The following is a 23,388-nucleotide window of genomic DNA, read 5'->3' as shown; positions in this document are numbered from 1 at the left end:
TTTTCTTTCTCCCCGCTTTCTGGGATAGAGGTGTTATATTTTCTAACTTCCAATCCGCTGGGACTGTTCTAGATTCTTGGGAATTTTGGAAAAGCATAACCAGTGCATCCACTATATCTGCAGCTACTGCTTTTAGGATGTAGGCAATCAGGTCCTGAGGATCTGTTGGCTTTTAGTTCCTCAGTTTCTCCAATATTTTTTCCCCTCTCCATATTAATTACTTTTAAGTTCCTTACTCTTATTAGCTCCCTTGGCTACCCTCTATTTCTGGTAAGTAATTTGTGTCTTCTACTGTGAAGACAGACGCAAAATATCTATTCATTGTCATTTCCTCATTCCCCATGATAATTTCTCCTGTCTCTGTTTCTATAGGACCAATGTTTACTTTAGCTCCTCTCCTTTTTATATACTTGTAAAAGCGCTTATCTGTTTTTATATACCTGGCTAGTTTAATCTCGTTATTTTTTTCCCTTTTTATTGACTTTTTGGTCACCTTTGGTTTTTAAAACACTCCCAATCCTCAGGCTTACTATTTTTGCAATGTTATAAGCTGCTTCTTTTAATCTAATACTATTCTTAACTTCCCTAGTAAGCCACGGATAGATCTTATTTTGCTGAGTTTTATTTTTTAATGGAATGTAGTTTTGTTGAACATTTGAATTGTTTCTTTAAATATTTCCCACTGTTTATTTACTGCCATACCTTTTTGTCTATTTATCCAACCGTAGCCCCCTCTCCCCTCATACCTATAAAATTGGCTTTGTTTAAGTTTGCGATTCTTATTTGGGACTGGAGTCTGTCGCTTTCAAACTTCAAAATTCAATTGTATTATCACTTTTGCTATGAGATTGCGAGTTAAACCTGCCCCATTGCACAATACTAGATCTAAAATAACTTTATCCCTAGTTTGTCGCAAAGTATATTGTTCCAGAATACTCTGTTACGAGAGTGTTTCTGTTTTTTGTAAAATATGTTTTTAAGGACTTATAGTTGAATTATGGACATTGATTCATCTGGAAGCTTGAAGAGATGCCGAACTTTGTTTTTTAAGGGAGGTTACCAGAAGGATTTTGGACTGAGCTTGAAAACAAACAATTACTGGAAGGCATCTGTCTACAGATAATTACCGAGCAGGGGTTGTTTTTGACTTGGGGAAAGATGTTTGCATTGAAGTGACAGGTCAAGATTTATAGAGGTCATTGTTTATGGTTTTGCTTTGGACAGTGAGTTGGTATATGGAAAATGGTTGGTTTTTGCCTGCCATGGAAACCCAGCTCATCTCTTTCTCTCTCTTGGAAAGAAACCCTGCACATCCAGTGTGTCAGTCTACTCTTTCCTTCTGTATTTGAAGAAACTCTGCATATCGAATGTGTGGGAACTGAAGGCCCTGTTGCTGCATTTTTGCTGTAAGGCCTATCTGAAACCTCTGTTACTGCATTTCTTGGAAAGCGTACCTAAACTGATCTTCAAGATCGCCTGGAAAGAGCTGTTCTAGGAAGATCCCATTGACATACACATTTGGGACACCAAAATAAAACAAAGGACATCTTTCCATAATCTTCTCTTTTTTTCTGCAAGAATGAGCAAGTATTCAGCCTAAGTGTTTTTTTTTGTCTTTTTTTTTGTAACAGAGCTCTAAAGCAAAATTCCCTTTTTTTCTAGTTAACTGGTGTATATGTGTGTGTGAGGGGCTAAGGGAAAAAGGAGACTCGTATATTTCAGTCTGTGCTTTACTTCATTACCGGTTAAGACTTGTTTTATAATCGGATAATTCTGTTGTTTATTAAAGAAACCTGGTTGGTGTGTTTTATTCTGTGAAAAATGGAGTATATGATTGACTGTATCGGTAAGTGGGAAAATTTAAATATATGTTGTGACCTGTGGAGAAGTGGGACTAGAATAAACAGTGTACTCCTCCTGCCTTGATTGTAACAACTGTCACAAAAGCATTCCAGAATTTCATCTTCCAGACTACCTTTTCCAATTTGATTTGTCTGGTCTATATGAAGATTGAAGTCTCCCGCATTGCCTTTGTTACAAGCTCATATTATTCTTGCTTAATGCTCTGTCTAATGGTATTACTACTGTAAGGGGGCCTTTAATGGACTGTCCAATGGTATAGCTATATTGTTAGGGGGCCTTTAAACTACTCCCATCAGTGTTTTTTTTTTTATCCCTTCTTATTCCTAATCGCCATTCACGCTGATTCTACCTCCTGATCTTCTGAACCAAGATCCTTTCTCACTACTGTCCCTGTATCATCCTTTATTATCAGGGTGGCTACTCCTTTTTCATTCTGTCTTTTCGAAATGTTATGTACTTTGGAATATTCATGTTCCAGTCTTGGTCTCCTTGCAACCATGTCTCTGTCATGGCGATTAGATCTAATTCATTTATCTCTATTTGTGCTATTAGTTCATCTATCTTATCATTTATGAATTTAGATAAAGAGTCTTTAATTTTATTTTTGTATTCATTTAGGGCAGCACAGTGTGCAGTGGTTAGCACCGCAGCCTCACAGCTCCAGCGACCCGGGTTCAGTTCTGGGTACTGCCTGTGCGGAGTTTGCAAGTTCTCCCTGTGACTGCGTGGGTTTTCGCCGGGTATTCCGGTTTCCTCCCACAGCCAAAGACTTGCAGGTTGATAGGTAAGTTGGCCATTATAAATTGCCCCTAGTATAGGTAGGTGGTAGGGGAATTGAGGGATGGTGGGGATGTGGTAGGAATATGAGATTAATGTAGGATTAGTATAAATGGGTGGTTGATGGTCGGCACAGACTCGGTGGGCCGAAGGGCCTGTTTCAGTGCTGTATCTCTAAATAAATAAATTGCATAGACCTTATTTACTGATGTAATCTGTTCGTTCCTATCCCACTCTTCTTTTCTTTACCCAAATTGCTATACTGCTCTATTGCATCGACTTTTCATATTTCTGACTGCTGACTCTGCCCCCTCCACCTCCCGCCCTTTTATTTTTAGTTTAAAGCTCTATTCACAGCCCTAGTTATCCAATTCGCCAGTACACTGATCCCAGTCTGGTGTAAGTGGAGCCAACCCCACCAGCGGAAATGGGCGAGGTACTAAATGAGTACTTTGCATCAGTATTCACCAAAGAGAAGGACTTGGTGGATGATGAGCCGAGGGAAGGGAGTGTAGATAGTCTCAGTCATCTCATTATCAAAAAGGAGGAGGTGTTGGGTGTCTTGCAAAGCATTAAGGTAGATAAGTCCCCAGGGCCTGATGGGATATACCCAGAATACTAAGGGAGGCAAGGGAATAAATTGCTGGGGCCTTGACAGAAATCTTTGCATCCTCATTGGCTACAGGTGAGGTCCCAGTGGACTGGAGAACAGCCAATGTTGTTCCTTTGTTTAAGAAGGGTAGCAAGGATAATCCAGGAAATTCTAGGCCGGTGAGCCTTACATCAGTGGTAGGGAAATTATTAGAGAGGATTCTTCGGGACAGGATGTACTCCCATTTGGAAACAAACAAACAAACTTATTAGCGAGAGGCAGCATGGTTTTGTGAAGGGGAGGTCGTGTCTCACTAATTTGATTGAGTTTTTTGAGGAAGTGACAAAGATGATTGATGAAGGAAGGGCAGTGGATGTCATCTATATGGACTTCAGTAAAGCCTTTGACAAGGTCCCTCATGGCAGACTGATACAAAAGGTGAAGTCACACGGGATCAGAGGTGAGCTGGCAAGATGGATACTGAACTGGCTCTGTCATAGAGGACAGAGGGTAGCAGTGGAAGGGTGCTTTTATGAATGGAGGGATGTGGCTAGTGGTGTTCCGCAGGGATCAGTGCTGGGACCTTTGCTGTTTGTAGTATATATAAATGATTTGGAGGAAAATGTAGCTGGTCTGATTAGTAAGTTTGCGGACGACACAAAGGTTGGTGGAGTTGCGGATGGTGATGAGGATTGTCAGAGGATATAGCAGGATATAGATCGGTTGGAGACTTGGGCGGAGAAATGGCAGATGGCGTTTAATCTGGACAAATGTGAGGTAATGCATTTTGGAAGGTCTAATGCAGGTGGGAAGTATACAGTAAATGGCAGAACCCTTTGGAGTATTGACAGGCAGAGAGATCTGGGCGTACAGGTCCACAGGTCACTGAAAGTGGCAACGCAGGTGGATAAGGTAGTCAAGAAGGCATACGGCATGCTTGCCTTCATCGGTCAGGGCATAGAGTATAGAAATTGGCAAGTTATGCTGCAGCTGTACAGAACTTTAGTTAGGCCACACTTAGAATATTGGGTGCAATTCTGGTCGCCACACTACCAGAAGGACGTGGAGGCTTTGGAGAGGGTACTGAAGAGGTTTACCAGGATGTTGCCTGGTCTGGAGGGCATTAGCTTTGAGGAGAGGTTGGATAAACTCGGATTGTTTTCACTGGAACGACGGACGTGGAGGGGCGACATGATAGAGGTTTACAAAGTTATGAGCGGCATGGACAGAGTGGATAGTCAGAAGCTTTTTCCCAGGGTGGAAGAGTCAGTTACTAGGGGACATAGGTTTAAGATGAGAGGGGCAAAGTGTAGAGGGGATGTGCGAGGCAAGTTCTTTACACAGAGGGTGGTGAGTGCCTGGAACTTGCTGCCGGGGGAGATGGTGGAAGCAGGTACGATAATAATGTTTAAGAGGCATCTTGGCAAATACATGAATAGGATGGGAATACAGTCCCCGGAAGTGCAAAAGGTTTTAGTTTAGGCAGGCATCAAGATTGGCGCAGGCTTGGAGGGCCGAATGGCCTGTTCCTGTGCTGTACTGTTCTTTGTTCTAGAACAGCTCCCTCTTTTCCCAGTATTGATGCCAATGCTCCTTGAATCTAAGCCCCTTCTTCCCACACCATTGTGTGAGCCATATTAGAGCAGAAGGACAGGTTCAGGTCTGTGGCCCAAATTCTACAAACACACATTATAAGGAACAAATTGATTGAATTGTAGGTGCAAATTCAACTTTGAGAGTATGCCACTGGCAGCCATTACTGAGACATGGCTGCAAGATGGTTAGGACTGGGATCTAAGTAAACCAGGTTATAAGGTCTGCAGGAAAGATGGGGAAGAGTAGCCTAGTGATTTAAGGATGAAATCACCTCAGTGAGAGGATATAACTAAAAGTAAGCAGGCAGTGGAGATTTTAAGTGTAGAATTAAGTAGAATCAGACTTAAGACTGTTCTGAGAGTTGTGTATTCTCCTTGTGATAGCAGATGTGAAGCAGTAGATTGTATTAATGCAGAGATTAGACATTCTATGGCCTCCTTCTCTCGAGAGACAATGGATACGCGCCTGGAGGTGGTCAGTGGTTTGTGAAGCAGCGCCTGGAGTGGCTATAAAAGGCCAATTCTAGAGTGACAGGCTCTTCCACAGGTGCTGCAGAGAAATTTGTTTGTCGGGGCTGTTGCACAGTTGGCTCTCCCCTTGCGCCTCTGTCCTTTTTCCTGCCAACTACTAAGTCTCTTCGACTCGCCACATTTTAGCCCCGTCTTTATGGCTGCCCGTCAGCTCTGGCGAACGCTGGCAACTGACTCCCACGACTTGTGATCAATGTCACAGGATTTCATGTCGCGCTTGCAGACGTCTTTAAAGCGGAGACATGGACGGCCGGTGGGTCTGATACCAGTGGCGAGCTCGCTGTACAATGTGTCTTTGGGGATCCTGCCATCTTCCATGCGGCTCACATGGCCAAGCCATCTCAAGCACCGCTGACTCAGTAGTGTGTACAAGCTGGGGATGTTGGCTGCCTCGAGGACTTCTGTGTTGGAGATACGGTCCTGCCACCTGATGCCAAGTATTCTCCGGAGGCAGCGAAGATGGAATGAATTGAGACGTCGCTCTTGGCTGACATACGTTGTCCAGGCCTCGCTGCCATAGAGCAAGGTACTGAGGACACGGGCCTGATACACTCGGACTTTTGTGTTCCGTGTCAGTGCGCCATTTTCCCACACTCTCTTGGCCAGTCTGGACATAGCAGTGGGAGCCTTTCCCATGCGCTTGTTGATTTCTGCATCTAGAGACAGGTTACTGGTGATAGTTGAGCCTAGGTAGGTGAACTCTTGAACCACTTCCAGAGCGTGGTCGCCAATATTGATGGATGGAGCATTTGTGACGTCCTGCCCCAGGATGTTCGTTTTCTTGAGGCTGATGGTTAGGCCAAATTCATTGCAGGCAGCTGCAAACCTGTCGATGAGACTCTGCAGGCACTCTTCAGTGTGAGATGTTAAAGCAGCATCGTCAGCAAAGAGGAGTTCCCTGATGAGGGCTTTCCGTACTTTGGACTTCGCTCTTAGACGGGCAAGGTTGAACAACCTGCCCCCTGATCTTGTGTGGAGGTAAATTCCTTCTTCAGAGGACTTGAACGCATGTGAAAGCAGCAGGGAGAAGAAAATCCCAAAAAGTGTGGGTGCGAGAACACAGCCCTGTTTCACACCACTCAGGATCGGAAAGGGCTCTGATGAGGAGCCACCATGTTGAATTGTGCCTTTCATATTGTCATGGAATGAGGTGATACTTAGTAACTTTGGTGGGCATCCAATCTTTTCTAGTAGTCTGAAGACTGTTCTGAGAGTTGTGTATTCTCCTTGTGATAGCAGATGTGAAGCAGTAGATTGTATTAATGCAGAGTTTAGACAAGCATGTAATAAATCTAGATTGGTTTTAATGGGGGATTTTAACTTCCAGTTTATATGAGAAAAGCAGACGAGTACGTGTCAGAAAGGTATTGAATTTGAGTGTATACAGGCTAATTTTCTGCAACAATACTTCCTGGAACTAACAAGTGGGCATGCCTTATTAAATTTCGTAATAAATACTGAACCAGATTTAGTTCATAGCCTAATGGTACATGAACATTTATCTAATAGTGATTATAACATGATTGAGGTCAATGTAGTGTTTGAAGTGGAGAAATGTGAAACAGCTACCAAGATACGAGATTTAGTTGAGGCCGAGTTCAATGCAATGAGAGAGACTGTCCATAGTAAACTGGACAAATGTATTAATGCGTAAAATGACAAGATTAGTGAGAGGTTTTCAAAAAGAATTTAATGTGCTACATAACCAGTTTAAGGTTATGTCTACTTGCCACAAAAAAAGAAATAGATGACTAAAGAAGTAAGGAACAACATAAAACTATAAGAAAAGCATACAAAAATGCAAAGAACACGGGTTCTGGCGGATGGGAAAAATACAAAGAACAGCAAAGGTCTACAAATAGTGAGTATGAAAAGAAACGTGCAAGGGATGTCAAAATCATCACACAAAATTCTTAATTATATTAGGAAAAAAAGAGGGTGGCCAGAAGCAACCCTTGAAAACTGATAACGGTGATATTGCCAATGACAATAAAGAATTGGCGGACAAGTTGTGTAATTCTTTTGCGCGGTGAGGGAAGAGGTCAGCACGTTGGAAATCCGAAGGGCACTAATTTTGATTCGGGGTGGGGACTCACCAAAACTACATAAACAAAATAACAGAAGTGAAGCAAATAATAGTGCAAATGAGTGACAAATCCCCAGGATCAGATGGTTTCCATCCCTGGGTTTTAAAGGAGTGGCTGAGAGCATTGCTGATGCCTTAACTAATAATGTTCTGAAAGCAAAATACTACAGATGCTGGAAATACTCAGCAGGTCTGGCAGCATCTTGGAGAGAGAAACCCAATACTGTCAGATCTGCTGAGTATTTACAGCATTTTCTGTTTTATATATAATCTTCCAAAGTTCTCTTAATTTTGAAACTGCACTTTTAAGATTGGGAAATCGCTATGTCACTCCACTATTTAAAAAAGGTGAGAGAGAGAGAAACCAGGAATCATAGGACCTGTTGGCCAGCCGTCTGTTATCAGGAAATTACCAGAGCATATAACTAACTATAGGGTGACTGAACATCTTGAAAATTTTCAGCTAATCAGAGAGTCAACATGGATTTGTAAAAGATAGGTCATGCTTGAGGAACCTGATTGAATTTTTTTGACGAGGTGACTGAAGTAGTGAACAGGGGGATGCTATTTATAAGGACTTCCAGAAGGCATTTGATAAAGTCTCTCCTAAGAAACTGATAGCTAAAGTTGGAGTCCATGGAATTGAAGGTAAATTATTGACCTATTTAGGAAATTGGCTGAGCGCTGGAAACAGGAGGCATCGTGGGCAGGTACTTCAACTGGCAGGGTGTCCCGCAAGGATCTGTGTTGAGGTGCCAACTATTCATTGTATTTATTAACTACTTAGATGATGGGATAGCCGCATATCCAAATTTGCTGATGACACAAAGATAGGCAACATTGTAAGCAGCGTAGCTGGAAACATAAAATTACAGGAAATATTAGTAGATTAAGTCAATGGGCAAAACCTTGACAAATGAATTTCAATGTAGGCGATGTGCGGTCCACCACTTGGGACCTAAAAAGAATAGAACAGAGTACTTTCTAAATGGTGAAAAGCTAGAATCAGTGGAGGTGCAAAGAGACTTGGAGGGATGGGTTGGGGGTCCAGGTCTAGGTCATTAAAATGTCATGAACATGTACAAAAACATAATCAAAAAGACTAATGGAATGCTGACCTTTATATCTAGAAGACTGGAATACAAGAATGGGGAGTGGGGGCAGGAGGCGGTGGGGGGTGGGGGTCATGTTTCAGCTATACAAAGCCCTGGTTAGACCATGCTTGGAGTACTGCGAGCAGTTACGGTCACCACACCTTATGAAGGATATATTGCCCTTGGCGAGAGTGCAACTTCGATTTACCAGAATGATAACTGGTCCTCATGGGTTAAATTATGAGGAGAGTACACAAACTAGGGTTATGGTCCCAGAATTTAAAAGGTTAAAGGTGATTGGATCAAAATTTTTAAGATTTTAAGGGGAACAGAGGCTAGATAGAGAGGAAATATTTCTGCTGGTGGAAAGTCTAGTATTTGGGGGCATAGTCTAAAAATCAGCCAGACATTTCCAGAATGAAATTAGGAAACACTTGTATACACATAGGCTGGTAGAAGTTTGGCACTCTCTTCTGCAAATGACAATTGGTGCTACATCAATTGTTAATTTTAAATCTGAGAGATTTTTGTCAACCAAAAGTATTAATGGATATGTGGCAAAGGCAGGCATATGGAACTAAGTTGCAGATCAGCCATGATCTCATTGAATAGCAGAACAAGGACTAAATGGCCTACTTCTTTTCCTTTGTCCCTATAATCGGAAGGTTACTTTGATGTGACTTGTTTCTACTACACGTCTAAGTGATTGTTACGACCTGGTGAGAAAGGGGTCTAGGGGTTCCTTTCAGCCTTCACCTGGTCTTGCTGTAACAGGGTTTAACTTTAAACACACCGTGTTTTTAGCTCCCCTTTGGTTCACTGCTTTCCAATTATAAGGCAAAGAAACCAGCCAGACAGGTTGTTTTAGGTTTAAAGAAGAAAGGTTGAACTTCATTAAACTTAAACTCTAATTCGGTTAATGCCTACGGATGCGTGATGCACCCACGCTAGCGTGCACTTGTGATACACATGCAGATAGAGACAGAAAAGAGCAGAAGAAATAAAGTGGAAAAGTTTGAGGCAATATCTGAAGATGGTTTTGGTTACTTTTCTTAGAGCTCACTGTAGAGTCCTTCATTGTAGGTAGGTCTTGCTTTTCGTTGGGGCCCAGTATTCTTTTTAAACCTTGTTCGATGTAGGAGTTTTTTCTCTCTTGAGGTTCATGTGTCCTCAGTGAGTTTGGAGTTCCATAAGAAAGAGATGGGAGCAGACGGGAGAGGTCTTCTCAGTCCAGGAGCAAAAGTCTTTGAGTTCAAACTCTGTGTGGCTAGTTTAAAAAAAAACCTGGACCGGCTAGTTTAAAAAAAAACCTGGACCAGCCAGTTAGTCATGTGACCAGCTGGTTTAACCAGTCCTGACTTTTGTGGATTGAATCACCGTAACAGTCTTTGGAATGCTCTTCCTTACACCTTCAATGTCTGATGATCAAAATCCATTATGGGTTAAGTGGACCAGGGAATAGCCCTTTGTCTCCACAAACACTGTCTGTTAGTATGCAAATGTTCTTCCAGCCAAGTGTCTGGTGATTTTTTTTTTTAACAAGTCCTTGCTTCACTCCAGCAACAGTTTAAAATCAATGTTCATATGACAAAATTAATATGCTTAATTCTTGGCAGGTGGGGGCCTGCATGACAGTGATGAAGGCATGGACTAGTTTCAATGGGAATGATGGCAAAAGAGAGGTACAAGTGGAGGCAGGTGATGTTTCAGAGGTTGATGAAAGTTGTCTTGGTAAATAACAGTGACGATTGGCATTGATCTAGAGCTTTTAATGTAAGAAAATATCTCAATGCTTCATAAAACCTTAATTAAATATAAATTGACACTGAGCCAAGGAAGGAGCTATTAGGAGGGGTGATGAACGTTTAGTCAACAGGGTAGGTTTTAAGGAAAATCTTAAAGGATGAAGGAGAGGTGGAGATGTCTCGGGAGGGAATTCCAGAGGTTAAGGCCTGGATGGTTGAGGGACAGCCAGAGGAGGCAGTGGCAGGTATATGAATGTCCTTCATCTTGGGCACAAAAGTCTGAGTTCCTCCCGTTGAGACTGAGGTGAGAATGTGAGGATGCAGGTCTGAACATGTGGCTTGTGGCAAAGACAAGTTGAGGCGTTAAAGGCGCTATGTAAAGGAACACTTGAATTTTGTTACTCTAAAGCATTGAATGTTAAATAAAGATAAGATAGTACGACTGATGTGCCACTGGTCCTGTGTTATTGGACATTAGTTTGCGATTATTGTTCATATTCTGAAGGTCTATAAAATCAAATATAATGAGGTAGAAAGGAGCATGAGAAAAGGCGAATAAATGTTAGAGGGTGTGAGTAATGAAGGCAGGTATATTTACAACAGTAATTAGGAAGGAAAGATAAAAACAGAGAAGTGACTATTTCCCTACAGAAAGGAGTGTGAGTGGATAGATTGAGAAATCCTCAGTTGAATTTCAAAATAGCCCCAGAATTAGCATATGTGACTTAAGTAAGCTACAGTAATTGCACTTGTGTGTGTGTGTATATATAGGGATTTAGTTTTATCTTTTACTAAATGAACTGGGCATTTTACATTTCATACTTAGCCTTTCAAGTATTTACATTAAGGCACTGCAGCACTTGGTGGTTTAATGATTTTTCTGGTGTGAATACATGTTTTTCAGGTATTCCTGTAAACTACCAGGATGTAGCCTCCATTGACCCAGAGTATGCTAAAAACCTTCAGTGGATTCTGGACAATGATATTAGCGACCTTGGCCTCGAACTTACTTTTTCTGTGGAGACTGATGTATTTGGTGCCATGGAGGAGGTGCCTTTGAAACCAGGGGGGATAAGTATACTCGTCACTCAGGAAAATAAGGTAAGTTATTTATCTTTCAATCTTTTCCTTCTCTTCAAGCATGCCAACAGCCCCTTGCAATGCTAGCCAAGCAGCCTCTCTTCACATGTGAGCTTTGACAGTGAGTGCAAATGACTATTTAACTGCAAAGGGGATTAGAACCTTTTCATTGGATAACTTATGGCTTCCTGTTGGGTAATACTGGATAGTGATCAGGAATGAGCGCCTTCTTTAATTCGTACACAACTTCTTAGTCTTGCGTGGCATGCTACCACACCAGGTAGCACTTATTCTTGTCAAGCCACTTGAGCGTGTTAATTTTTAAAATAATTGCCAAATTTTTCTTTCATGTCTGCATGCGTTGACTCTTTTTTAATCTCTGCTACTGTTGGCATTCTGTATTACATTTATTTATTAAAAGCAGCAGTTTCTTAATATGTAAGATTTTAATGGTATGGTCAAACTGGGTTATTTTATCAAAGTTAATTTTTATTGTGGCAAATTATTCAGTTTTGAGAAGTCCAGATGTGAACTGCATCCCAGCATTATTCAGCACCTTTGGATCTGTACATTTGACTCTGCTAATGTACAGTTTTATTCCAAGTTTTGATATCGTATAGCAAATGCAAGCATTGATTGTCCTACATAACAATTCCATAGTTGCCTGATTTAAAATTATATCTTAAAGAGCTACCTTTTTTATTTTTTATATGCATTTTAATGTGTTTGGGATTTTTTTGCCAGAAAAAGTATGCACCGTACTTGAAGAATTATGATTAGCATTTTTTTTTAGACAGAGGCCAGATTTTAGTGCAGGAAATTATAACTTCAGTAAAGAATATGTTATACGTTATAAGATTTAGTGGACTGAATTACCTTTCTAATCGAAGACTTTGCTCTCTATCTCTGCTTTTAAATCTCTGGTTAAATGTCATTTTTACTGATGTTTCTTGAAATTGGAGGGCATTTACTATTTTGAGACCAAGACAAGCCATCAGTGCGATGAAAAAAGTGAATTCACCATTACCACTTTTTGTGTAAAGCACTGCTCTTTCTCCTCCAGCTGCTTTTCACTCTTTGCCTTTGGCTAACCTCAGAACAAAGAACTTGGGTTGTTAACTATGTAGACACAAGGTGGTTCTGAATTAGTGCTTCCATTCCAAATACTGCTTGGTTGTGATTTGAAATCTAAACCAGTTTAATCACTTTTCACCGTATGTTATGTTGCTGGGATATATTGTGCCTTGAAAAATTTGTGCTGAGACTTTTCAGAAAGTTTAATTTCGATGCACCACAGCACTCTCATTTAAATATGTGATGGCGAATAGAAACTGAAGAAAAAAATTAACGCATTATATTCAGTGCTAAATACTGATCTGTTATGCTAAATCTTAACAGAACATACTGGTATTTATATAATTTCAAGTCCAGTTCTGGCTCATGGATTTCAAAATTATAAATGTGACCGCTTAGAACAATTTTTTTTTCTAGTACATTTGTGCATGTAAATGTAAGGTCTGAAGAACTGGTATTAAGTTCAGAAAAACTATATTCTCCTCTCTGCTGCCTTTTAAGCAACTGCTGGCTGCAGAAAAGCTAATAAGATGTCATGATTTTTAAAAATGTTCTCATCCCTCCCCCCATTCTTGGGCGCAGCTGGCTTCCACTGTGCTTCACGCTAATGAAGTAGAAACTTGTTGCATGGTGTATCAAAGGCATGAAACTGTTTCCTACCACTGCGCTGCCATGTTTTGCACAGACCTCTCCTCTAGCAGTTTACCTTTACTGGTAGAAGTCTTTGCTTAGCAAAAACTTATATTGTAACCTTAGCATGCTCATTCTATAAAATATATTTCTGAAATGCAATGACATCTTACATATACATAGCACCTCTAACATAAAAGGTGCTTTGAGGGTTATCAATCAAAATTTGACACCAAGCCACATGACCAAAAGCTTGGTCAGAGGTATGTTTTAAGGTGCATCTTAAAGGAGGAAAGAGAGGTGGAGAGATTTAGGGAGGGAATACAAGAGCTTAGGGCTTTGGCAGCTGAAGATATGGCTCCTAATGATGGAGCAATTAAAATCAGGAACACTCAAGAAGGCAGAATTGGCAAAGCGCAGAGAAATTGATAGCTTTTTAATCACTGCAGTGAACACTGCATATTAACAGTAAGGTGTTTTGCCAACAAGTCTTAAAAATTCCTCTGTCTCCATCGCAGAATTAGATGTGCTTTCGGGAAGATCTCCTCTTCTGTATTTCTAGTAAAATTCTAACTATGTTCTTTTTAAATGCTATTATAATTATACAAGTGACACTGAGCAAAAGAATCTTCACAAATGTATTGCTGATGCTTGATTGAGTAATGACAGTAGCTGTCGTCTTCCCCACCCCCCCCGCAACCCCTGCCCCCGCCCACCGCAGCCCCTTCTCTCCTCCCCCCCCCCTCCACACAGCCCCTGCTCTCCTCCCCACCCCCCACACAGCCCTTGCTTCCCCCCCCACCCCCCCCCCCCGCCACACAACCCCTGTCCCTCCACAGTGTGATCAAAAGTCAAGAAGTTCAGAAATGGACGTGCTTGTGTATCGTATTGCTGAGTACCTTTTTAAGTTGCTAGTACCAATGGATCTTCTGGTTCTGTTGTAGGATTTATCCATAAATTAGACAACAGTACTGATAACTCCAAACCCATTAAATTCTAACCTGTTTCCGCCGGGTGCTCCAGTTTCCTCCCACCGCCAAAGACTTGCAGGTGATAGGTAAATTGGTCATTGTAAATTGCCCCTAGTGTAGGTAAGTGGTAGGGAATATGGGATTACTGTAGTGTAGTTTAGTTTAGTTTAGAGATACAGCACTGAAACAGGCCCTTCGGCCCACCGAGTCTGTGCCGACCATCAACCACCCATTTATACTAATCCTACACTAATCCCATATTCCTACCAAACATCCCCACCTGTCCCTATATTTCCCTACCACCTACCTATACTAGGGGCAATTTATAATGGCCAATTAACCTATCAACCTGCAAGTCTTTGGCATGTGGGAGGAAACCGGAGTACCCGGAGGAAACCCACGCAGACACAGGGAGAACTTGCAAACTCCACACAGGCAGTACCCAGAATTGAACCCGGGTCGCTGGAGCTGTGAGGCTGCGGTGCTAACCACTGTGCCGCCATGTAGGGTTAGTATAAATGGGTGGTTCTTGGTCGGCGCAGACTCGGTGGGCCGAAGGGCCTGTTTCAGTGCTGTATCTCAAATAATAAAATAAAATATATAGTGCTGAGTTTCCCAGACTTTGAGACCGGCATGTGGCCCACAGGCCAATGCTTGGACTAAACTTGATTGTGAAATGGATCTAGCATTTCAGAATATTTCCAGTAGGTGTCACTTTACTTTTAAAAGGATTGCATTCAAAATAAGACTTTCTGTAGATTGTTCCTTAAGCCTTCTGGAAGCTTTTGAATGAAATGCAAGGATTTCATGTTTAAGTGTATTAACTACATTATTATTAATATTTGCATATATTGTTTTATTCAGTTAATGTTTTGGTAAAATGAGTTAGTTTTTTCATAAGATTCAACAATTACTTTTCTTTTCAGGCTGAGTATGTCCAGCTTGTTACTGAATTACGAATGACTCGTGCTATTCAGCCTCAGATAAATGCATTTTTGCAAGGCTTTCATCTGTTCATTCCACCCTCTCTCATTCAGCTTTTTGATGAATATGAGCTGGTAAGAACACAAGTATGGATAGAATTCTGGATGTGGGTGCTGATGGTGTGTATAAGTGAATTTAACGGATGGAAAAATGAAAGAAAAATGAGGGAGAGGGCGCAACATTTCAAATGATCATATATTCCCTGAGCTGCTTTCACAATATGGTGTACTGAACTCTCATGTTTTTTTAATAAAGGTGGAAAAGCCTTGTATGATTAGGATAGCATGCATGATAATAGCTGCTAGGCCTGATTGAGGCTGTGATCAGGCTGACCAATATTAAGCAGTTGCAGCAGAGGTAAAAAGCAATAAATGTAACCATCCTGTAATTGCTCTCCAAAGAGACTAGACAAATAAACACTGTAATATTAGTGATATTCCAGGGTACGGTAGCGGAGTGGTTAAATTATTGGGCTAGTAATCCAGAGGTCTAGGCTAATGAACCAGACAGATGTAAGTTCAAATCTCACCATGGCAGTGGGGGGAGTTTATATTTAGTTAATTAAATATACTTGAAATAAAAAGCTGCAATCCGTATTGGTGACCGTGAAACTATTGGATTGTTGTAAAAACCCATTTGATTTGCTAATGTCCTTTAGGGAAGGAAATCTGCCACCCTTACCCATTCTGGCCTATATGTGACTCCAGACCCATAGCAATATGGTTGACTCTTAACGGCCCTCTGAAATGGCTTAGCAAGCCATTCAGATGAACAATAAATTTTGGTCTTGACAGCAACATCCACATCCCCTGAATTAAAAAAAAAAAATCGCTGTTTCATATCTATTTATTTTTATTTATTTATTTATTTTTATTTATTTATAGATACAGCGCTGAAACAGGCCCTTCGGCCCACCGAGTCTATGCCGACCATCAACCACCCATTTATACTAATCCTACATTAATCCCATATTCCTACCACATCACCACCATTCCTCAATTCCCCTACCACCTACTTATACTAGGGGCAATTTATAATGGCCAATTTACCTATCAACTTGCAAGTCTTTGGCTGTGGGAGGAAACCGGATCACCCGGCGAAAACCCACGTGGTCACAGGGAGAACTTGCAAACTCCGCACAGGCAGTACCCAGAATCGAACCGGGTCGCTGGAGCTGTGAGGCTGCGGTGCTAACCACTAGCATTAGATTAACAAATACAGGATACAATGAATGCAGTAGATGTGGATAGTCTAAAAGACTGTCTTTTGTAGAGAGACAAGTTTAATCAGGCTTTTTTAATGGTGGTTAATTTCTGGAACTTTTTGTAGCAATGTTTGTGGCGATCACAATAACTCTCTACTAGGCTGTTAGGGACCATTCTATCCCCTTTAAAATACAAAAAAAAATCAAAAATTGTCTTAATGATTACTGTCAACATGCCAGTCTGTGGATCTCTGAGCCTCAGCTACTTTAATAAAAGGCTCTTCAAGACTGTTTTCAATTGATCAGAGGCTAATTTTTAACCATGTAGCTTCCTGCAGAAAAGTGATACTTGAGAGACTCCGTGAAGAAAGTTAAGTTAAACAATTTTCAGCTAACTTTTAAAGACTTAAATTAAGTTAGAACAGGTTATTATAGTGTTATGTAAAAATGAAAAGATAAGATAAAAACATATTGGGGAGCTGATTGGACAGGGTTGAAGAAAGGGGAAGACCAGAATTAAAGCTGTAATAGACCAAAATATTTCAACTAGAAATAAAACTTATATGCTTTAAAAATATTTGGCTACCCATCAAAGTGTATAGATAATTATAACTTTTGTTCTCTTACCTAAAGGAGTTGCTGCTTTCTGGGATGCCAGAGATTGATGTGGCTGACTGGAAACGGAATACAGAATACACGAGTGGTTATGAAAAAGACGACCCAGTGATACAGGTACTACTATCAGCTGGAAAAAATAGAAAATTTAAAATAGAATCCGTTTAATATGTATCTAATCCTTGACATGGCTATACTTGGGTGTTAATTCTACCATGTAGCAAGACTGGAACATACTCCTAATAGAAATGCCAGGAAAAATATATGTGTATAAAGAATCCACACAATGCAACCGTTTAGTTCACTGATCATAAAAAGAAAAAAATACAAATTTAATTCCAGATACTTACAAAACTTAGTTAACACACAGTACTTGAACTGTGCAGTGATGGTTCATGATGTCAACTGAAGTTTGTGTAACTGCATTGTAACTCACTCATACAATAATGAATAAAGTGTTATTAATATTTGCTCGAATCAAAGATGAATAGGATCTAGAAATTCATCAACTAACACTATTTAACATCAGTGATAACATAGTTCATAGCATCATGAGGTTACGTATTGTAGATTACAGTAGAGTAATTGGATATTTACTGTTGAAGTGTAAATTACTACAGGCACAATAGTGATTTAACTATATTACAATATTGCAGCCTCAGTTGGATTTTGTTCAAGTATAACCTTTTATATTTAATGTTCTAGATTACAATATAGTTTAGCAAGGTTATGTTTACAGTCTGTATTCAAAATATCACTAGTAGGTTCTGGAATGCTGGAAATACTTTACTGACCAGGCATCTATGGAGAGAAACGGAACTAATGTTTCAGGTCTGTAACCTTTCGTCAGAACTGTAAAATGTTACAGATGCAATAGGTTTTAAGCAAGTACAAGTGCAGGGAAAGGGAGGAAGGAGACTAAAGAACTAAAAGGAAGGTCTGTGATAGGATGGAAGTTAGGAGTGATTTGGTGAAAAGCAGAACTCCTCTGCTATTTCCAACATTTCAGAATCAGCAGTATTTTGCCTTTTGTATTACGGTAATGTAATAGTTATGTTACTGGACTAGTAATCCAGAGAACACAAACTCAAATCCCACAATGGAAGTTTGAGAATTTGAATTAAGTTTTTAAAAAAATAAATCTGGAAGTTAAGATAGTATCAATAAAAGTGACCATGAAGCTGTTTGGTGGCGTAAAATCGAACCAGTTCATTAATGTTTTTAGAGAAGGAAACCTGCTGCCCTTACCTGGCCTATATGTGACTCCAGTCCCCTGCTAAAGTGATTGACTGACTCTTAACTGCTGTCTGAAGTAGTCTAGCAAGCCAGTCGGTTCTATCAAAAACTGCGACAAGCACAGATTGCAGTGGGTTAAAGCCCACTGCCACCTTGAGGGCATCTAGGGATGGGCAGTAAATGCTAGTCTTGCCAGCAGTTCCACAATACAAGAGTGAATATATATAAAAATCATAGTTGTCTTTTGTAAATACTTGTAGAAAAATTGCTGTACTGAATCACCAGATTTGCCCCTAGTTCTGCATACGAATAATATTTGATGTCATTGCTGTTAATCTTTATATTTTTCAAGTGGTTCTGGGAGATTGTGGAAGCACTAACCCAAGAAGAATGTGTTTCATTATTGCAATTTGTAACTGGCAGGTAAGACATTCTATGATAAAATACTTGATCTGAAGGCATAATGTATTTATTTGAAGATGTTTAGATCTGAATACATCCCACTTAAAACACTTTCTAATTCTTAGTTATTATTGGAAATATTGGAAGTTATAGAGGAAAATTCCAATAACACAAATGTTTTTAGTAGCTGTAAAAGCTACATCATTTTCTTTGAGAGTGGTGCAGGGAGGAAAGGGAAGAAATGTGCACCAAGGCCAAATACCGAAGCATTACATTAGTTTCCACCTTTTGAAACAGCTTGGAAATGACAGCTTGAAATAGAAACCCAATTATCAGCAATGCTCACACTTGTACAGCACAAAAAATTTAAAGGGTCTACATTTTTAGAATATATATTCAGATGAAGCCATTGCATCTTGAAGCATTAATTCCAACACTATTTATTAAAATTGAAATTTATTCAGGAAATTGCTTTTCCTAGTTGACAGTCTTAAACGTTTTGAGTTTAGTCTTAGATTTTAATGCAACTTCAATCTACAAAATTGGCAGTGAGAGTAACAAATAATCTACCTGACAATTAGTAAACTGAAACTTGCTGTTTGCAGTGGGCTAGAGTGTGTGTTTAATAAGCATTATTAGTGCAAATTATCACTGCCTGGCATCCATATTTCTCCATGTTAGAGTTGTTCCAGATCCAAATATTCAGATTGCTGCTATGCGTACTTTATGTGATGACTTTTGTTTAAAAGTTCATTTCTGATGAAGTTGCTTCTTGAACCATAAGTGTAGGACTTTGGTCAATCTAAAATTATCGTCAAGAAATTGCGAGGCAGTAATCATTGCATCTTTTAAGGAAAAAGTGGATAAATATTTGAAGCAGAGGAACATACATAGCCATAGAGAGACCAGGACAATGGGATTAATTTTGGATTGCTCTAGCAAAGAGCTGGCATAGACATGATGGGCTGAATGACTTCCTTGTGTGCTGTAAACTTCCGTGGTTATTCTGTACTTCTATATATAGTACTTACTGTGGTTGTTTTTCCAGTTGTGTAAACCAGGAGATTCACTACACAATTGCATGTGAAATGGGAAGAATGGTGGAAGTTCATTTACACCACTACTGTTGTATTGAATATAACAACAACTTGCATTTATATAGCACCTTTAATGTAATAAAATGTCCCAAAACGCTCCACAGGACCATGATTAAACAAGGTTTGCCGCCGAACCACATCATGAGATAGTAGGACAGATGACCAAAAGCTTGAACAAAGAGCTAAGTTTTAAGGAGCGACTTAAAAGAGGAAAGAGATGTTTATAGAGGGAATTCTAGTGCTTCAGGCTTAGGCAGCTAAAAGCATGGCCGCTAATGGGGAGAGATTAAAAATCAAGGAAAATAGGTCCTTCAGTGATCATATTTCTATATTTCCTGATTTACTAGTGAGAGGAAAGGTCCTATTGAAGGTAAATTATTCTGAGTAATGGTACTAAAAGCACAATTAATTATTGAAGCTTTCTCTAGGAAAGGTAATGTCTGAAATATGAGGATTGTGGTATAATTTCAGGACTGGGTTGGCTTTTACTAAACTCCTTTTCACTGTGTCCTTAACGTTTCCATTAGAGTGGCAGGTGTTACGGTCAAGTGAGGGCCTCCCTCTTTTGAAGGGCTTCCCTCTTTTCCCTCCTTATTTGACCACAACAGGTTTAATTCTTTCTTTAAGTGGACGTACTGACCAATTCAGTTGGTGTTTGATTGGTTCTTGTTATGATCATAAATAAGTAAGTAATCGGACAGATTTTCTTGAGCTTAACAAAGAAAGAGGTTAACTTTATTGTATGTAAACCGAATTAATGAAAATAATAAACTACGCGCCAACTTTCATAAAACACAAACACACTCACACACTAGAGGTTTACCCAATACAAATGGGTTAGCGTGAGGAAAGGTAGATTGATTGAGTTAGAGCCCATGGAAAAAAAAGGGTGAACAGTCTGGCATGTGGTGATTCGGCTGGCTTCTAATGGAATTCGGTGGTCCTCAGCAATTTACATGCAAGTGCAAGACTCCAATACCTTTAAAATCTAATAAGGGGAGAACAATAAGTAGGAAATATCAAATGCATATTTACAAAAAAAGTTTCAGGAATTTATAGGTTTATTGTGGTTGTAACTTAAATAGAGGTAGATGACTGGTTCGGTGGCTCTCTTGGTGACAGTGATGCGGATGATTTCCTCCAACGGGGTTTCTGTTTGTAGCCGGGGTATGCAAAGGTGATCAGTCAACAAGCAGGATTTGAAGCTTTCAAGCTGGAAGGGAGAGGGACCCCCACTTAGGTCTGCACATGTCAGAGTTTAGAGTCTCTGCTGCAGAAAGATGCAAGCTTAAAGCCACAGATGGGGACAGTCATTCAGTGATTCAGACATAGCAGTTAGCAGTATTTCTCTCTTGCTAAAAATAAGAGAGAGTTTTCTTAAACTTCCTGGGTCTTGGTTCTTGCTGGGAAATGAGCAGACATTTTGTCTCCCTCCTCATAAGCCTTGCAATCTAGGATACAGTGTTGCAAATTAGGTGGTCATCTTCAGCTGCTAGCAAAGTCATCCTTTTTTATCTGTTTTTAAAATTTCTTCAACAAATATAAATTTGGATCTCCAGTCAGTGGATTAAAGAAAATTATCATTCAACTAAGCAAGTTGGCATGACACAGGGCTGTTGTCCTACCAGTTACTACTGGCTTTGTGGCTGTTTCTGGGAATTGAAAGGACAGTTGCAACCGGTGTCCTTACACTAGTGATGAGGGTAATGAAGGTTGTGGCTCTAAACGGAAGTGACATTTTTATTTTAATTTGAAGTACACTTGTATAATCACTAATAAGAATGTTATGGTAGTGTTCACTTATTTATTAAAAATATTCTTTAATTTCTGTGTTTGTGTTTTCTAGTTCCAGAGTCCCTCATGGTGGCTTTGCATATCTCATGGGTGGCAGTGGGTTGCAGAGATTCACAGTAGCTGCAGTACCATACACTTCAAACCTCTTACCAACATCCAGTACTTGGTATGTACAGTTCATATGCAAAACAAAATCTAGTAAACGTGTGTTTTATATAATTTGAGGCCAAGCAAAGCCTTTCTTCAATTTCATCTATATCAGTTCTATTTTATATGTTGCCTTTCATGAGATTTTAGGCTATTAAATGCAGTGAAAGGAAGATAAATGCTGATAGCAGAAATAATGCATATGTGGTAGATTAGCATCACAGAAAATAATGGAATACTGTACTGGAAGTGTTCAAATCCTGTGAAATTCTGCTGTTCCAATGTGGAAATCTCTCCAATAAAATCTCAACATATCAGCCACACTTCATCAAAAAGTGAAATATTCAACTATACTTGCATTTAGCTGGCAGTCTTACCACCTTTTTAGTACCTGTGATATATATTTTGAGTAATTTAAGAGTACTTATTGGTCCTGTGGGCTGTCGCATGGCTAAAATAATCAGTAACTTACTTGGGACAAATATATGGATACTAGAAAAAAGAAAGATACAGAAACTATTCATATTTATGGTATTTGTAGACAATTTTAAATCAGCATCAAACCTGATTAACATATAAGGCATGACATGTTGCAAGTCCTGAGGTTTATTTAAGTTCAAGGTACAATGTTATGGGGCATAGATTATGCTTTGTAATCAGTTCTTACCAGTTTAAGAGTTGGAGTCATAGCTTTTCTCTGAGATGTTTCAGGGAACTGCAGACACCTTTTTAAGTTTATGCATGTATAATGGCCACCTGGGTGCAATAATCAGAGAGCACAATTGGCACAGTATATCAAAAAGTGAATGCTTTCATGGGAGGGATTGTAGAAAAAGAATGGAATTTCTTGAAAAGAAATTTCAACAGGAATAACTTTTTGCTTTTCAAAGTAAATAAATCTGCCAAAATGTTCTTGTTTGTCATCTGGCTTATGTTCTAACTTAAATATATGTCCAGTCAAACCATAGCATCAATATATGTAACATTAATAGGCTTTTTGTACCAAGAGGATTTTAGGGATAACTTTCTAACTTTGCACTTCTCTAAGGAGCCTCTCCCATCATTTTAAAGCGTGGCTACCCGACCCGAACCCGACCAGACCCGATGACGTGTCTGCTTCGGGTTGGGTCTCTCTGCCGGGTCCGGCACTCTGGCTTGGCTCGGGTCGGGTTGGGCTGGACGTGGACAGTGCTGCCTTGCTCCGGGAAGTAATCTTCAAATGAACATTCAGGACGTCACGGTGGGAAACGTGCAGTCCGGACTCCGCACTCTGCAGTAAAGCCTGGCAACCCGACTACATGTGTCGGGGTCGGGTTCGGCATTTAAAAAAAAATTAAAGGACTCGGGCCTGGGTCAGGTTCGGGTTGGCTGTTGTCAGGTCGGGCCGGGGTTGGGTTTTAATTTTATATTTGACCCAGGCTTTACATCGTTTGCGCATGTCTGACATTTGAGTGCTGTACACATAAAATGGTCAGAAGATTGTGTATAGTTTATCTCAAATTCCTGTTCGCTTTCCACCAGTAATATTAAGATTGAAAATTATCCTGTTTTTTTTCCAGTCTTGAAAGATCTTTGTGTATTTCCTTAGTAGGCAGGCAAGTGACCAACTTTATAGTTAGTGTCCTACCAAATTCACGGCTGTGAAAAATGCATCATGGAACGTGAAGTCTCGGGTCCTCTGTGAAATCATCCATTTTGTGAACTTGACGCGCTTTACTGATGGACACAATAGAAACCTAGGAGCAGGAGTAGGCCATTCAGCCCATTTGGCCTGCTCCGCCATTCAGTACAATCATGGCCGATCATCCACTTCAATGCCTTTTTCCCACATGATCCCCATGTCCCTTGCAATCTCCACTTTAAACAAACTC

General features: G+C 40.1%; 1 protein-coding gene across 2 annotated transcripts in view; it reads left to right on the top strand.

Annotated features, from left to right (window-relative positions):
* hace1 (HECT domain and ankyrin repeat containing E3 ubiquitin protein ligase 1) overlaps window positions 1–23,388 on the top strand; it is a 107,140-nt gene that overhangs the window by 67,279 nt on the left and 16,473 nt on the right. For both annotated transcript variants that reach the window (XM_068026958.1, XM_068026955.1), the window contains exons 19-23: window positions 11,188–11,384; window positions 14,965–15,096; window positions 16,860–16,958; window positions 18,430–18,500; window positions 21,423–21,536. In XM_068026958.1, coding sequence (XP_067883059.1) covers window positions 11,188–11,384; window positions 14,965–15,096; window positions 16,860–16,958; window positions 18,430–18,500; window positions 21,423–21,536 — 613 coding nt within the window. The remainder of the gene's footprint in view (window positions 1–11,187; window positions 11,385–14,964; window positions 15,097–16,859; window positions 16,959–18,429; window positions 18,501–21,422; window positions 21,537–23,388) is intronic.

This window comes from Heterodontus francisci, chromosome 3 (genome assembly GCF_036365525.1).
Source record: "Heterodontus francisci isolate sHetFra1 chromosome 3, sHetFra1.hap1, whole genome shotgun sequence".
In the NCBI taxonomy this organism is placed as follows: Eukaryota; Metazoa; Chordata; class Chondrichthyes; order Heterodontiformes; family Heterodontidae; genus Heterodontus; species Heterodontus francisci.
This window is presented reverse-complemented; position numbering and strand designations above follow the sequence as displayed.